Source organism: Rhinolophus hipposideros (genome assembly GCF_964194185.1).
Source record: "Rhinolophus hipposideros genome assembly, chromosome: 26".
Classification (NCBI taxonomy): domain Eukaryota; kingdom Metazoa; phylum Chordata; class Mammalia; order Chiroptera; family Rhinolophidae; genus Rhinolophus; species Rhinolophus hipposideros.
Window position 1 is genome coordinate 2394883 of NC_138072.1, and position 16562 is coordinate 2411444.

The following is a 16562-nucleotide window of genomic DNA, read 5'->3' on the forward strand; positions in this document are numbered from 1 at the left end:
TTCAAAAGTTATTTTTCAGGGGGAGTATTTGTCTATTTTGTGAATGTGAGTGGTATAGAGAATACAATGATTTTATTCCAAGCAAATGAGAGAGAATGAGAGAGAGAGAGAGAGAGAGAGAGAGAGAGAGAGAGAGAGAGAGAGAGAGAGAGAGAAGGGGGGGGAAGGAAGGAAGGAAATAAAGGAGGGAAGGAAAAACTAGACAATATATAGCAGAACTGTCTACCACAGAAAATTCTCTTATCAATGCTATATTCTTACCACATTTAAATGTGTATGTAAGTTTCTTTTCATCACAAGTATCGGTCTTGTTTTTTTCCCAAGTTAAACAAATAGAAGTATCTGCTTTTTGATCCTCTACACAGTCACGTAACTGAAAACTTTCAGAATCTGTCAAGAAAAGGATATAGAAATAGGAGATTAGTATTTCATAACATGTGCTCTAAGCTCAGTTGAAATTAAGTCACGATAGATACTTTGGCAAACATTTAGATTACTTTTGCAAAAGTCTAAACTTAAGATTTTGTGTTCCTTGATTATTTAGTTTGTTCCTTTTTTTTTCTTAATACCACACATTTTGGTAGCATTTTATTTAGAATTTATGCATATGTTACTTTTGAAAAACAGAATCCAAGCAAACATCTTGATAAAACTGCATCTTTTTTTTTTGCATATTTGAAAGCACTCACTCCATTTTGTTTTCTTATTTATATCTTCAATTTTCTCATTTACGCTTTGATTTTTCATGGAACAGTTATTACACAGAATATGGTGGCTTCCTCTTGGGCAGTGCAATTCTTAAAAATTATTTTCTATTTTTAATTGATAATTGATTTCGGTAATATTTAGAGAAAATGAGTAAGTTGCATAGCATTTTTCAGAAAAAATCAGTCTTACCCTATTTAAGTGTCAATAAATTGATCAATAATCTTGAATTATGAAATGATGTAAGAGTCAACAAGTTACATAGTCCCTGAGTCCCTTTTCCAAGTGCTGTTAAACTAAGCTCCAGTGGAGCGGACTGGAGACTTTAATCCCTTTTCTTTCCCAGCTGCAGCAGAGCTGGCAAAAGCAACCAGATGGGCTTCACATGACCACCAACTCTCTTTTTCTGTGTGAAAGTATTTTTGTTCTTTTCACAAACATGAAACCCTTGACTTTGTGCTTTCCCCAGTATATTCCAGACACACCTGTATTTAAAATAATAAATATGTTGTATGTATATATTTAATGACTTGGATGAAACAGAGGAGAAAAAAAACGCTTGTGCCTAATCACTTAGTGGGAGAAATTGTATCTAATCTACATGAACCACTTCGTAAAAGAAGTGTAGGGAGGGGGTAAGGAATGAAAACAGAAGGCTTATATGGCTTTAGAAGTTTTGCTGAGCACAGAAGTCACCCACTGGAGTCCTTCTAACTTCCTTTCCCTCACCCTGTTCACTCACGTGCCTGGTTCCCGTGCCCCTTGGATGGCACCACACATGAAAACACCCTGTTTTATAAATGTGCAAGTAATAATCAACTTATATTTACCTGGTGGTACATATAATGTTAAACTTTTAGGTGTAGAGTTGCATGACTTATCACTTATAGTAACATTGGTAACGTTACATGCTTCTAGGTTAAAGATGGTGTTCTTTGTACATGGGATAGGAGAACACGTCAGTTCGTCAGGAACATTGAGTTCTGCACGAAATGATCCAGGCCCCTTCTCATAAACGTAAACCACAGAAATATTGGCATACTTGTCACCTGAAAGAAAAGAAAACAGGGAGGATTATCTTCCGTTTTTCAGAATGAATAAACCTACGGTAAATGCAGACGTCTTCACATATATTTTCAGACATATCAAACCACTAACAGAATAGCCCCGGGAACACGAAAAGAGAAGAAACCCATGAGGTGCTTCCACTGTACTCTTCCCTAACTCCCTTTCCTGCGTTATCAAGGACCCCAGCTTGTAGTTTCTATCTGGATGATTATCGGATTAACGTCCGTCTTCCTAACGTGGACTGTGTGCCACGAGAGCCAAGGCCAGTTCAGTTTGCTCATCGCCATACACGCAGGTCCTTCCAGGAAACCTGTCATTGGTGGGGGCTCAATAACTACTTGCTGGATTGATACAGGCATGACACCCAACAAATTTCTCCTTCTTGCTGTCTAACATCCTGTGCTTTCTAAAACGTAGTTCTTGGTGGTCTGTTTCTCCAACTACGCGGACCATTAATTATTGAGAGAGCCCAGGCTTCATCGTTCCTTTACGTATGCAAAACTATTGATAATAAACCATCCTAAGCAACTTTCTTAGTGTCATCTCACATTCCCGCCTTTATTTAAACACATTCCATTGACTGGTAAAAATATCTTTTCAATGAATATTAATTTATTCGTTCATGTATCAATGCAACAGAAGTGATGAAGCCCTCGTGATGTTTACGACCACTGTCCCAACCATTCGGGACACGGACAGTCAGCTTTTGGACATGAACGGTCTAACGTGGAGAGAGGTGCAGATGTGAGTTGCCCAAGATGTACAAACATCTAAAATCAGATTATGCACAAAATTATAGGGCAGGAAATAGAGAGAGAAATCTATTCCAATTGGAGGGGTAGGAGGCGCTCCCCAGGGGAGGTGGCTCACTTTGTGTTTTAAAATATGAGCAGGGCATGGAAAAGCAGATGGCGGGACGGGTTCTGGGTGAGGATGGGGTGGTCTCCCAGGTATAGAGGAAGAAGAGCAGGAGGCAGGAAGAAATGTTGTGTATGTCAAAAACTGTAAGCCACTCCTTATTACTTAAAGGAAGGGTAGAAGCAGGCAGCCATGCCAAGAGGACCCTGGTGGTAGATTATTGCACTCATTCAACAAGCCTGTGAAGGCTGGTCTGTGCACTAGGGGCTCAGGGGTGCACTGAAGGTAGGGGCTGCAGGGGGACAGGTAGAAATGTGGAAGGGGAAGCCCTGGCCGGGAAGAAGGACCCTGCTTCCACTAGAAAGGGAGGCAGAGACTGGGGAAAGGATGTGTACAAAGTGTTCTCAGGCGTCTGCTTTGAGCCAAACCCAGGCAACTGAGACGGACAGACAGACAGAAACAAATACATACTTTTTTTTCTTCTTGATCAGCCTTTAGGTATCATCCACATTTCATATGCATCATTACACTGAAAACTTGCCCTCCCCACCCCAAAACAAACTTGTATCATTCCATTTTACAAACACCCCACTGAAGGGAAGTGGCCCCCCGGAAGTGGTTTACGAGTAATTATCAATATCCTGGTACTCAACACAAGGCCTGAATACGACATCAAAGCTTCTTGTCCTGAAGGACACTGGCTCTGGAGGTCATCATGGGTGAGAAATTAGAGCAGTGAGTTTAGCCTGCTAGTGGGTCTTGGAAGCTTGGCATGAAGAAGTGATTAAAGTGCTATTCGAAAGAGACAGAAGCTGCCCCTCTGTAAACAAACTTACCACATGATGGCATAGTTGTAGTAGAATCTGTAAGGGAGAAAAGAAGAATGCAAATTATTAACATTTCATTTTTAGAATCTCTCAGCTGTAGTCATCTTGGGGAAGGGCGGTTTATAATGTTTCAACTTCGTAAACTAATGTCTGCTGAGTTAGCGTTGACCGACAACACAGGGTTTGCAGAGCCTGGGACAAACATTTCCATCTCAAAACTTCCAATGTTATAAACTAATGAGCTAAGTCTAGAAAACATTTTTTGTTAGTTTTTGTTAATAAATACCGTTGTGATAATAATCATATGAAGACTTTTTGGGGCCCACACCTGACTCCAGTATGACGACCTAGCTGACAATTCACACAGCCAAAAACCATTTTCAAGGTCCTCATCCCCTTGATTTATCTCAAACTAGATATTTTAATACTTATAACCCCCAGGGAGTTCAGTTTGCACCTTTGTTTAAAGAAAACCAGAACAGAAAATAGACGAGGGCTGCTTCATTGTCTAGCTGGCCCTCTGTAAGCTGTTTGCACACATCGATCCAGCTGATGGAGGTGTATCTGGTGTGAGCATCAGGTTAACTGAAGATGTGGTTGCAGACGTGCTGTGCGGGGGCACCGAGATCTCTGAATCTGGTCTTTGAGTTGGAAGGATTTGGGGAAGGACGGTGGCCTCGCAGGCCCGGCCCTGCCGACCACTGGGCCCTCCCCGCAGACTGCCTTTGTCCCCACAGCCCCACAGAGTGGCTGGGGTTCCATCCACTGTCCTCACTGCTCACTACCTGGAATGGAGAGTCCATTGGTAGGACTGTTCTTTTCCATGCCAGTACCTAACCCCATTCTTAAGAGAAAGAAGTTCTGGTATATTTGGCCATTTCTCCACACGTTTTTGTAAAGCACACAACTCCTGGAGCATCCTACGCCAAGGATGTGACCCTGTATGACAGCCACTGTGCTCCCTGCTGCCATCCGCTGTCGCACTGCAAAAACAGAGCCGTGTTACTGACTAACTGCCCTCCTACCCTCAGGATTACCACCCTCAATGGAACTTGTCAAAGGAGGGACCCTTCCATGAGCCCATCCCAGGCCCGCTGCGGTGGCATGGCTGCATGACTGCGGCTAAAGCTGTCACCTATTTCTGTGGAGGCCAGACCAGTATTTACTGTAGGGCTCTGCGTGCGTGCGAGGTTTGCTGTAAAGTTCTGCGTGAGTGGAGTGTGTGAGAGGTCCGAATCTGCAAGGGAATGAGCAGAAGAACAACAGTTAATGAGCCTGCCCCATTGAAGGGTGAGGGGAACATATGAACCCAGAACTCCCTAACCCAATCTTCGCTGGAGGGGCCCTCCTTCGAAGGAACACTTGCTTATTGTTAAAATAAGAACAGGCAGCAAAGATGTATCTACACGTGGCCCTTTAAGATAACTGCTAGTTCGAGTCATTTGAACAAACACTGTGTAAGCGGCGAGGGGAGCATTCACCCCTCAGTATAATTCTTACCTGGCATGTACTCTACCTCAAACTCCTCCTTTCCCTCTCGGTTATGACGCCCTCACTTTGATTACTAATAAGGATGCCACTTACTCTTTTGCACTTTTCATTTCACACCGGCTTTTTACGTCTCGCGCCCTCACAGCAAGCCCCTCAAATGAATCTTATGAGAACCGTCCTTGCAGAGGGGGGCACTGACCCACAGAACAGAGTCGTCACATGGGCCCAAGTCAGCCGCACAGTTGGAGAGGCTAGATTTGGTCCCCAGCCCTATGTCATCAACAGCTCTTATATCTTTCTTCTCTGCCATGAACTTTTCCCATATGAACAAGGAAATACAATATGGCCAGGAGAAGCTGCCCCGGCAAGGCTCTTTTCCGTGTCCACATGCAAAGATTTATAAAAACGGCGACCCTGCCGACCATATTTGCTGTGAAATAAAAGAGCTGTCTCTGAGGGTCCGGTGTCCCTCGCCTTCTCCGTAACCTAGGACACCTAGAGCGTTGCAGGCCAACCTGAGGAGCTGTGTGTGCTGATGCCAGACTTGCGTGAGGGTAAGGCAGCTGGGCTGCTACGTGCAGAGCTGGGGGTGGCTGCTGATGGGGCACGGGTGCTGGAGAGAGTCGTCTCTGCTGGGACAACTGCAATCAGAAAGGTCGTCGACACTGCCACTTGTTCCTGCCACTCATTCCTGCCACTCGTTCCTGCCACTCCAGGGCAGCAGCCAGCCAGCCAGCGTAAATAGGCTGAGCCGAGCAGCAAACACCCAAACACTTCTGCTGCACCACAGTCTCTGCGGTCTGCAAAACTACAAGAAACAGCAACGCTTTCCGAAAGATGAGTGTAAGGGCTGATGACTGGAAACCCATGCAGCTTTGTCATCAGAACCCAAACTTTAAAAGGATCTGGGACCTCAGGAGACAGCTTGGACCGCCTCCAATATCAGAACTGCTGCAGAGTGATGAAGTGGGCCCCTGGGTGCTGGCGGGAAGACCCCAGGATGGAGGTGGATGGACCTCTGGGTGCGTTAAACCCGGCACAGGAGGAAGTGCAAAGTGCTGCTTGCTGCGAGCCTCCACGGGGGGGGGGGGGGGGGGGGGGGGGCGGGGGAGCAGCTCCCTGGGGAGGGGTCTCTGCTGCAGGGGCTTCGTTCTAATTTTCTTAAACTAGAGCCAAGCAGGTGCAGCTGCAGGGCTCAGGGGTCTTCCTTCCCAGCTGAAGGTTACAATTGTACTTGCACGATGTAGGCTCCTCTGGCCAGGAAACGCCCAGTCAGTTTAGAACCAAAGAACATCCCCGGGGGTTCTACTGACGTCCCCCTGATGTTCCAGCCGCAAGGGAGCTCATCGGTATGGAAGGAAGTGTGGCTTGCTCTGTCTAGTTAGGATTGTCCGTAATCAAGCTGCGAAGCACCTGAGGCACGTGACGTGTCCCCAAGTCCCACACCCAGAATTCCAGCACAGACAGCCACTGTGTGTTCACGGGCTGCCTCGGGAGGACTGGCGCTATGCTGGCTGTCACAGCAATAGCAGCAGGACTACGGCCACTCCTAGGTGAGGTATTGGGTTATTTCGCTGCCACAATCACCGTCACCTGATGTCATGGTCACCAGGGCATTGTCAATCTTCACTTGCAGCCCCATTCTCAGTGTTTCAGGAGAGCCACACAGTCGGGCCCGTTCTGAAAACGGCTTTGATGCGAGCCCACGGCTTCGGCCAGTCACAGCCTCCAGGTCATATGTACATCCCGTGAGAACTAAAAATGCACCTCCCAGAATTCCGAGTTTGGGTTCCAGACCTGTGTTCAAAGGCTCTAACCCCCCACCACCACCACCACGTTTCACTGACCCAGGATAGAGCGAATAGCACAAACCCATCCTTCAGTTTGGGGTCCTGGGAGGTGGTCCAGCAGAACAAGAAGCATGTGGACGGGTTTTTTCCCCCTTGAGGAAAAGTCAGACACAGAACTGGCTCTCTGAGAAGTTTTTACATCAGCCAGGTTTGTTTTCAGCCTTTCTCCTCATCCTTGTCTGTTCCTCTTGTCACTAGAGACCCTTATCCCCATGCTACTCTGAGCACCTGCCCCCCCGCCCCTAGCCAAATCCACTGCCCTCCTGCCTCATTGAAGACGACTGTCCCTTGTGTAGGTAATGGTTTAGGAGTGGCATTTACACTTTTAATTAGGTTAATTCATCCTAATAGTTTTTTAATGTGTGGAATTAGCCTCTCCGCTGTGAGAGGAAGACTGACGGCAGAGCATGCCTGGTCTGTGGAAGCAGTAGCCTTCATGGGCCAGTCCTGTCTACTTACTTTACAGCTGCTCCCAGCCCCAGTTTCTGAATCTGTGAAATTACTAGAAAGCTCCAAATCTTTTTACTGCCGTTCCCATGGTGGCCAGAGAGGGTGGAATGAGGCAAGAGGTGAGAATAGCTCTTTCCCCAGCTGTTTAAAGTCTGTAGATGGCCTGGAATGATTTTTTATGCCCAGGGAACAGTTTTACTTGTTTGAAATAATAATTATTCTGTTTGATATGTTTGATTCACACTTAACCCAGAGCCATTTCCGTGCCAGCTCTGTGGGCTCCCCATTTAGACCTTCAACTTTCAGGCACTTGGGCCCCAAAATTGACCTGTGTGTCTGTGTAGGTTTGTAACCTGACAAACATGCCTGTATCTCAGGATGAAAAAGGACACCATGAAGTGACTTAGACACTGATTTTGGAAAGACCAGGGAGGGGCCACTTCACCTGGTTTTTATACATAGAGAGGTACTGAGCTGAAAACATCTCATGTTTACATGGGAAATATGAACATCTATTTCTTTTTCCTTCTTTTAAAAAGCAATTTCATTGTGGTCATACTTTCTCAGGTAATACTACTCGTCACCATTTGGTTTATGGGAAGGAGGTCTTTCTTTAACGATTCACGTCTATTATTTCCTATTCCCCACAAAATGAAGCTTTCACTGTACAATGATATTTGCCCCAAATAAAAAGAAACAAATGTCTAGGGGCCTTGAATAACTGTTTCCTTCCGAACAGTTTGTACCCATATTCTCATACTTTTTGAGCTTTATTATCTTGTCTCTACTACAAGGACCTTGGCTGTGTGGCCTCCCCGACGAAGGGTACCTAGGAAAGCAGGACATTTTGATTTCATCCCTTGGACAGGTGGTTGGACCCCTCACACCACTTTCAAACATGGACAGCTGCCTGCCCCTTGGCATTCGCCCAACGTCTGAAGGAGATGCAAACCTGATGTGTCATTCGTTCCCGAAGCCAGGGTAAGTGGTGTGACAGAAGCCTTGTGGCTGGGTGTCTGAGTGTCAGATCCAACAGAGGATGTCTGCAAGTCTGCGTGCGTGGCAAGGGAAGACATCGGACCTGGTGTGACACCTAAGGCAAGAAAGGGACATCATTTCGTCAAGATTTCCCCACTGCAATGGAAAATGTAAATACGAGGAGGGTACAAGGGGCAAATTGCTACCATTTACCAAACTCTGAAATGACCCGATTGATTACCACGTGTGTCTGCCCATGGGTAAGTGCCTGAGTTCCGGGAGGTCCCCTGAGCAGGCTGAATGCGGCTGCCAGGGACGACTCCGGTTTCCAGGCGGCCTTTGTGACTTCCGAGTCACTGAGCTTTCTGAATTCTCCATCAATGTTACACACTGAAAACTGGGACATTGCTTTGTAGGCAGAATAAGAAAAGAATCTCCCCACATATGGGGTCTCTGATAAATCACAGAGAAAGGAAAAAATAGAAAAATCGACAAGAGATGTAACAGACATACGTCTAATAAGCACAATGGCCAAAACGTATATGCAAGGATGTGCATTATTATGAAAAATGTGAAAAATGGAAATTACAAAAAATATTTTTAATTACCTACTAACACAGTTTTAAGAGATTGAGTGTCAAAAAAGATGGTGGAAACAGCTACACACGCGCACACAGACCTTCACAGATCCTGGACCCAAAGCCTGGAGGGCACATCACCCCTGAAAATGTGTCCTTAAGGAGCAGGATCTGGGGACAAAGCATTTGCCTGCAGGTGCATGTGTGTGTAAAGAATATATATAGTATATGTGTGTATACACACACATGTATACTTCTATACTGATGTTTTGAACATGCATAAACTATTTTTATAAAAATGATATTACATAGTTAAATTTAATGTTATGCATGTGGATATTGATTGCAATTATTTTCAAAACAAGAACAATTTTGGAAAGCTGTGTAAGACACTGTTGGAAAACGGATGTAAGGGATTATTTTTTCTCTACGTATATCAGTAAGCAAGACAAATGTGATTGCATTCCACAACATAAATCAGTGGCAAACATAAATTAAATAGCACATACAGAGTTGATCCCAGTAGACAATTGAACGATCACCTGATAGCAAGGTCCTCGTCCAGAAAAGAAAATGTGTTCTTTTAGTTGAAAGCCTAAGAAACTTTCCAAACCAATTTTTCTGTCAGCCTTACTGTGCCAGAGCAAGTTAGTATTTTTAAATTATTTATTCTTATTTCTCATCCATTCCATTTTAAGCCTCTCTTTCCATTGTACACAAAATTTCTGGGGTGGTGTTACACGTGTTTGTTTTTTCAGACTAAAGTTAACGGCATTGCTAAACACGGGCTTTGCCTCTTTGATCAGAGTGTCTGTAGACCTGTTGGCCCAGAAAAATGGAAACAAGCACAGCAGTTCAGAAAAGACACGCATATCACTTCTGTCATTCTATTTACATCCGGAATACACTGGCCCACCTGACGTTAACCATAGGACAAGCGAATGACTGGTTGTCAGGATTCTGGGGAGCATTAGGTTTGTGCTGGCAAAAACACCTCCCACGCCGCTCTGAGATTTTGCTATGGACATGGCCACGTGACCTGACATCCCACCTTGAGGACTCACAACCTGGATTACTTATTTTTTCTTTAAATAATGCAGATGTCCCTGGAAGAAATCCAAATGGCAAAGCTGGAGTATTAATTCTCAGTGTGATTTTCCAAAAAAATAAACTGACTATCTCCAATCATTTCCTGATTTTGAGAATCTGTAATTGAATAAAGAGAGGCTCTGCTCTGGAGGTCCAGGTTGGGAGGGCAAGACTGACAAAGCCCTGAGATAGGGTTCTGACCTCTCTGAGCTGCACAAAACTGAGGTGAGCAGGGCTGGGGACAGGGCAGCATGTGGACACCAGAAAAAGTTCCCCTGATTTTACTCAGGGGGCTTCCTTCCCTCCGCTCCCCGCCAATAACATGCATTCATTAGTCAGCCAATATTATACAAACCCCTAGATGTCCCACGTTTTATACACTTTCATAAAATCACATACATAGAAACTGAACACATAAGGTACAACTGTTCTGATAACTTCAGAATTCCAAAAGAAAAAAAAAGAAGACAAGTTTCCCTAAACCCATTTCAGATGACACTCTGCGCCGACCTTTGATGTCAGGACGACTAGCATTTCCCAAAGAGTTGGGGGCCACTTCCATGGTAGGACTGCCTCGCCCAAGACGTGGGGTGGTCTCTGAGGAGTTACTTTCTCGTTCAGAGGTGCTTGCGGGTGAGAGTGGAGTGGTGAGAGCAGGTAAGGGGCTACTCAGAGGCCAAGCAGTGGACTTTTGTGGCGCGTCCATTCCTGTGACATTCATGGGAGATGGAAGAAGGAGAAAATAAATATGTGAACCATATCCTGAAACGCATACTCCCTGAGTGTATTATTAACTTCCCAGTCACTGCGGTGTGCATCTAATATCCATATACATGTGCATACACACACCCCACAGATGCTATACATGGTGTACTTGTGCATACGGTGTGTATATATTGGTAAATACATACACATCTACACAGACATGTATGCACTCAGACCTGCGTACAGGCGTGTAGATATAGCATGAGGATGTAGATAGAAATCCAGCTGCAGGGCAGTGGCGGAAGCTAAAACTGGGCAAACGGAGTGGAGAGCGGCTTTTCCTTGCCTCTCTCAGAATTCAGTCTCTGGGTTCTCGCCTCTGCAAAGCAGTTGGGTTGGAAGGATGAAGCAAAGTGCCGAAAGATGATTAAAAGAAACTGTAAAAGATTTACCCATGAAGAAAACAATAGAGGATGATAAAGTTGGAAGGGGATTGTTAGGGGGACTAGGGTTCCAGGAGAAAAACATAAACGACCAAAGCTCTAGGTACACATGAATTTTTAAAAAATCAAATTCAGAAAAAGCAAAGTCTGGGTGAAAGACTGGGAAACAAAATTCACAAACAGCTGCACAAGTGACCCAAGTCTATGAAAATACTTTCAACTTTATGGTAACAAAGGAAGTACAATGGACATGTTGAAATAACATTTTCTGCAGTTTCAATTCTTTAGAAAAAAGATAAATGTGATAAGACAGTGTTGAAACAGGATCCTGCCCAGCTCATATGAACCTACAAATGTAAAAACTTCCTGTGGGGCAAATTAACACTATGTATTAAAGGCCTTCGATTTTGTATGTGTGTGAGCTCTCTTAGCAAGTGTACTTCTTTATAAAAGAAATGGGAAAATACACCAAAATTGTTTTTAAAAGACAAAAAGCACATTGTGATCTGTTGATCTTGGGATTGTAGAAGTGTATTTTTTCTAAGTTTTCTGTTTGTAATCTGTGTCTACTTTTATGAATAGCAAAATTTATTTTTCAACATTTGATTAACACAAATTGAGTTCTATCCCCCAAGTATTTTAATGATTCTGTTCAACGAGATTGGGGAAGAGGGAACGGCACAAATATGGGAAAAAGGAGAGAATGGGAGAAACAAGAAAAAAGGAGTAAAAGTGATAAGACTGGAAAGAATTAGGACCTGAAACGGAGCGGTTACTGAATAGAGAATTAAGGAGATAGAAATGGGAAGGACACAAAGAAGGCTTAGCTTCTTTCATTAATGTCGAAGATATAGTGAAATCAATTTTTACTAAATCCAGACAAAAACCTTCTGAACTAATTGAAGTGCCCCAACGCCAGTGTACACACAATAGTGGCAGAACTATTCTGGGATTACAGAAATCCAGTGGTAGTACGGCTATTATATGGACGATTTCCCAAAGAAAATGTTCAATCCCTAAAACTTCACAACCCAACAACTCACAAATAAATGATTTTACTAATAAACTTTCACCCACTATTACGTACCAACATATCCAACTAATAGGTGAGTAGCTTGTCTTCAGTATAAAATCCTAAATCTAACTTTAGGATTCTTTCACTTGTTCTGTTTAGAAGGAAGGGCGAAGGGTGGGGAAAAGACGGAAGGAAGAAAGAGAGAGAGAGGGAAAGAAAGAGAGGCAGGGAGGGAGGTCCTTAAAATCCTGTGTAATACCACTGACTCACTTTCATCATTATAGACTTTAACAAATGATTTGTTTGTTGTTTCAGATGAAAGTATCTTTCCTGTTGGCGGGGTTCCTGTGATCCCTATACTTTTGAGAGAAAGGTTGGGACATTCTCCCTCCATCAGTCACTCCCACTCTTTTGTTAGATTTGAATTACAAAGAAACTAGAAGGAAAATCACTCCTATTCCCCCACACACTAGTACTATCCTAGTTTGATCAGTACCCTTCCTAAAGATGCCCTTGTAGCCAAGCAAATGCAGTCCTGCGTGGAGGAAGCCAGGCTACCTAGAAGCCTTGGTACCCTTGCAACACGTCTTACGCTCAGTGTCCATCCCCAGCTTCCATCAGTAAGACTTTAATTCAGGGTTAGAAAATAGGTTCCCACTGCCAATGCCATATTATCCCTGTACCCTTGCTTTGGGGACAGTGCTGCTTTCCACTGATTATATTCTGTTGGCAACATGTGGGAGAGACTCTTCTCTTTCATTTTGGGTCATGATTTTAACAAACCAATTTTATCGTTCGGAGGCTTGTTATCACAGAGTCCAGCGCAGACATAATGGAAACTCAAGGAGGTGACCTGTCATCTCCCATTTTCAACACCCACTCCCCAACCCATCCCATTCTCATCCACCTTCCTGCAAAAATAGCCAGTGGACTCACCCCTCTGGAAGAGGTGAGGGTGCTAAGCTGCCTGGGTGCAAATGGCACAAACCAGTCCCAGTCTCCTGTGCAGTGACGACGCTCACAGATTTCTAAAACCTCCCTGCCATACTATAAAACTATAACATTCCAATGGTAAATCTTCTTAAAAACATAAGAGAATCCGCTTCTTATGCAGATCCAGGAGTATGCTGTTACTGTCTGCCGAGTTCTTTGTGACCATAATTTGGGATGGATTTTCCTTTAATGACAAAAGTGACCCCTTCAATAACCCAATTCTCAGAGCATTTCCAACGTGCCTCCTTAGAACAGTGACTGTAAGTACTAAATCAGCATTGCTTAACGGCTTTACTTACCTTCTTAATATGTACTGTCAACCGTGTGATTAATCAGGAAGTTTCAATAACAATAACATGTAATAACATGCATTTTTAATAACAATAACATGTAAGTGATGTCATTAATTTTTAACCAAATGCAACCTAATTTTCTCTCTTATTTTGCATATAATATGTATGAATTTATTTTTAGCATTTTCATTGTTTAAACTTACCTCAGGACTAGGATACTTGTTAAGACTGTGAATATAGTTGTGATAGTGGAATTTGAAAGCAATTATTACAAAATATTTTAATAGTCTCAAAGCCTTTCTCTTGAAGGAATATATATGTATATACACATGTACGTACATAATTATGTTTACAATTCTCTCTAATTTCTTACGTAATTCCTTAACATGCTTTTTTTAACTATCAAGTTTTCTAATCTAACTTGAATGGATTTATTTGTAGTGTTAAAATTTAGAGATTGGAATCCTGCCATGTGATTTACTGTCAACTTTTAAGAAAAACTATAATTTATACATAATAACACAGATACGAATAATAATATGTTCAGGTAGTTACCAAACTTTGTGTCTTAAGACCAGGACTTCTAAGAACAAGAGAATGTGAAGAACCATTCATGATGACAAAGTTTATTCTTACAAAACGATTTCACTAGACACTAACAGAAAAGTCTGTCAACATCAAAGATATAAACTTTGCAACAAAAAATCAAATAAATAAAATGCAAATATTAATTCTTACCAGTAGAAGTTGAGATATTTCCTGCAAAAAGAAAAACAGACATCTCTTAGAAAGTTTCGAATTTCCTACAAACATGTGTAAATATAAATACACATCATGTCTATGTTGACATTCACAAAATGACAATTTTCAGTGCCTTTTACCCCGATGAAACTATATTCCTTTTCTTGACGTCATATTTGCAAAGCCCAAGTGTGTCAAAACTTGTGCTATTAGTTTTTGAATTCTCAGGTTAAAAAAAAAAATGAATAGAATAAAGAGAGCTATTAGAATTAGTTTCAAGCTTGCAAAAGACTTTGGAAAATGTTTTGGAAAGTTTTTCCCAAATGCATTATTTATTTAGACAATGATTATCTGTTGAGAACCTACTAAGTGCTAGACATTATGCTATGTTCTAGGTATAAAATACGATCTTAAAAGTGTGCTGATTTGCAAGAGAAGTAATAAGAAAAACAATATTAGTATAAAAATAACTAACAGCTCTTGTGTTTTAAGTGAAAGGAAAAAAATCACCCCCATAGTAACTGTTTGTAAAGAATTTAGCATGGTGCCACATTCAAAATATTTAAGTTGGTGTGTGTGTGTGAACACATTTTATATAACACACATTTATCAGAGAAATATATAAGCTTTTAAATATCTAAAACTATTTTGACATGCTCCTTCTCAATATAAACACCTAATTTCCTGGAACTTCTAACAACTTAATTGATTCAGTTAGGTTTAAGAAATAGGTATTGTTTTGCTATTAGGTTCTACGTTCGAATTGATAAGGGCACGGCACTTCCTCCTGGAAAAGCTTACAATCCATAAGATATGCGTATACCTCCAGGGTTAGCAGAGACATTTAGGTCACACAGGTACCTGATTCCAACTAACAATAAAAATGTCTTCCATCTGAGCTGGAAAGAAGGAAGAGAAGCAGCTGCCGCTTCTCTGCAACAATACGTAATTGTTGAATGATTTTGAGCAAGAGTGAATGCAGGGGAGAGATCCAAGAGCTCTGAGGACAACAGTTTTGGGGGAAGAGCCAAGGGCAAGCCTTGTTGGCCGCGAGAAGGAGATTGAGCTTTTCCTGGGAGTGATGGAAACCATCGGATCAACGCATAGAGAGGAGAAATCTAATAGATTAGCTGAGAGAGAGAAAAGAAGAATCTTAGTGCAACCCCTACAAGCCCCATCACTAATTCCACAGACCGTTATACTCTGGGGTTCTGATTTATTAGCTTGTTGTCACCAAAATATGTAGCACAAATGATATAGAGCATTTTACAAAAGGGAATTCAAATTTGTCACATATTTATTACAGAAATAAGAAAAAGAATGCTGGAACAAAAAGGAAGTTATTTCTTTTTGAGCATGAGAACTATGAATACTGCCGTAGACATACCAGAAACATTTCAATCCGTAGACTACTCATCAGCCCACACAGATTACCTGCCTCAGAGACACGAATTTAATTCCAGGTGGTTTGAAAGCAATGCTTTTTTTTTTAAAAAAAAAAAAAAAGCAAATACATGACAGATAGCTATTTTCACGAGTTTTCAAAAGGAGGGCAAGGTAAATTACCAAAATGGAGAAGACAATTGCTAGAGATGTCTCTTTTTTTTTTTTTAAAGAATAATTCAGAGAGGATATTTCATTATTAACTGTTAATATTTACGGAGTGTTTCCCCGGTGTCACCCTAAGCACTTTGCTTGCATTGTCTCTCTTCAGCATGCCAGCACCCCTCAGGGGCTTAGAGAAGTCGAGTTTCTGGCTAAGTTCACAAGGCTGGTGCCTGCTTGCCTGGGCTTGACCCCGAGTTTGTCTGACTCTGCAGGTCACACTGTGAACCCTGACACCCTGCTTTCCTCATTAACCCGTCCTCACTGCCCTTGGTCTCTATTGGACCTCTCCACGTGGGAATTCTTTCAGCCAGTGTTTCAGGTTCCATAGAGGCTGGTGTTTATTAAGAGCTCACAAGCTGAGTAAAAGAACATCTTAATCAGAACTGGACTACAGAGTACATGACTAGCTAAACTAAACTTGACCCTAAATACAGATAGTCAGATTAAATTATATACATGTATGTGTGTGTGTGAGTGTGTGTGTGTGTGTGTGTGTGTGTGTGTGTATATATATATATATATATATATATATATATATATATATATATATATATATATACACACAGATGAATATTGGAGAAAATCCAGAGAGGTGTCAATTTAATTTACTACAGAATATGATTTTGACAGGAAAGTCAACCAAACTACAGTGACATCAAACAAAAATAGTACAACTCACAGACCTCTTGTTTAGCTGTGAAGAAGCTTCTGGAGCTTGGGAACAGAATAACCTATCTATATACCTATATCTTTGTCTCTCTATACCCATATCTACAGCTGTATCTATTTCTCCATCTATAGCTATATATTTCTGGTCTAATCGTGGCCCCATGGCCAACATTTCTCCAAATCCTTTCATGTTTAGTGCAA

At 42.2% G+C, this 16562-nt stretch overlaps 1 protein-coding gene across 5 annotated transcripts in view; it reads right to left on the reverse strand.

Moving 5' to 3' along the window:
* The window catches only part of PTPRC (protein tyrosine phosphatase receptor type C), a 96992-nt gene that overhangs the window by 35230 nt on the left and 45200 nt on the right, over nt 1-16562 (reverse strand). Inside the window, exons 3-9 of one of the 5 annotated variants that reach the window (XM_081039333.1) lie at nt 14082-14102; nt 10405-10602; nt 8202-8342; nt 4594-4695; nt 3468-3494; nt 1536-1754; nt 262-390 (exon numbers count right to left, since the gene is read on the reverse strand). In XM_081039333.1, the coding sequence (XP_080895459.1) occupies nt 262-390; nt 1536-1754; nt 3468-3494; nt 4594-4695; nt 8202-8342; nt 10405-10602; nt 14082-14102 (837 nt within the window). The remainder of the gene's footprint in view (nt 1-261; nt 391-1535; nt 1755-3467; nt 3495-4593; nt 4696-8201; nt 8343-10404; nt 10603-14081; nt 14103-16562) is intronic. The other 4 variants (XM_081039335.1, XM_081039334.1, XM_081039336.1 and 1 more) reach the window with 4 other exon arrangements.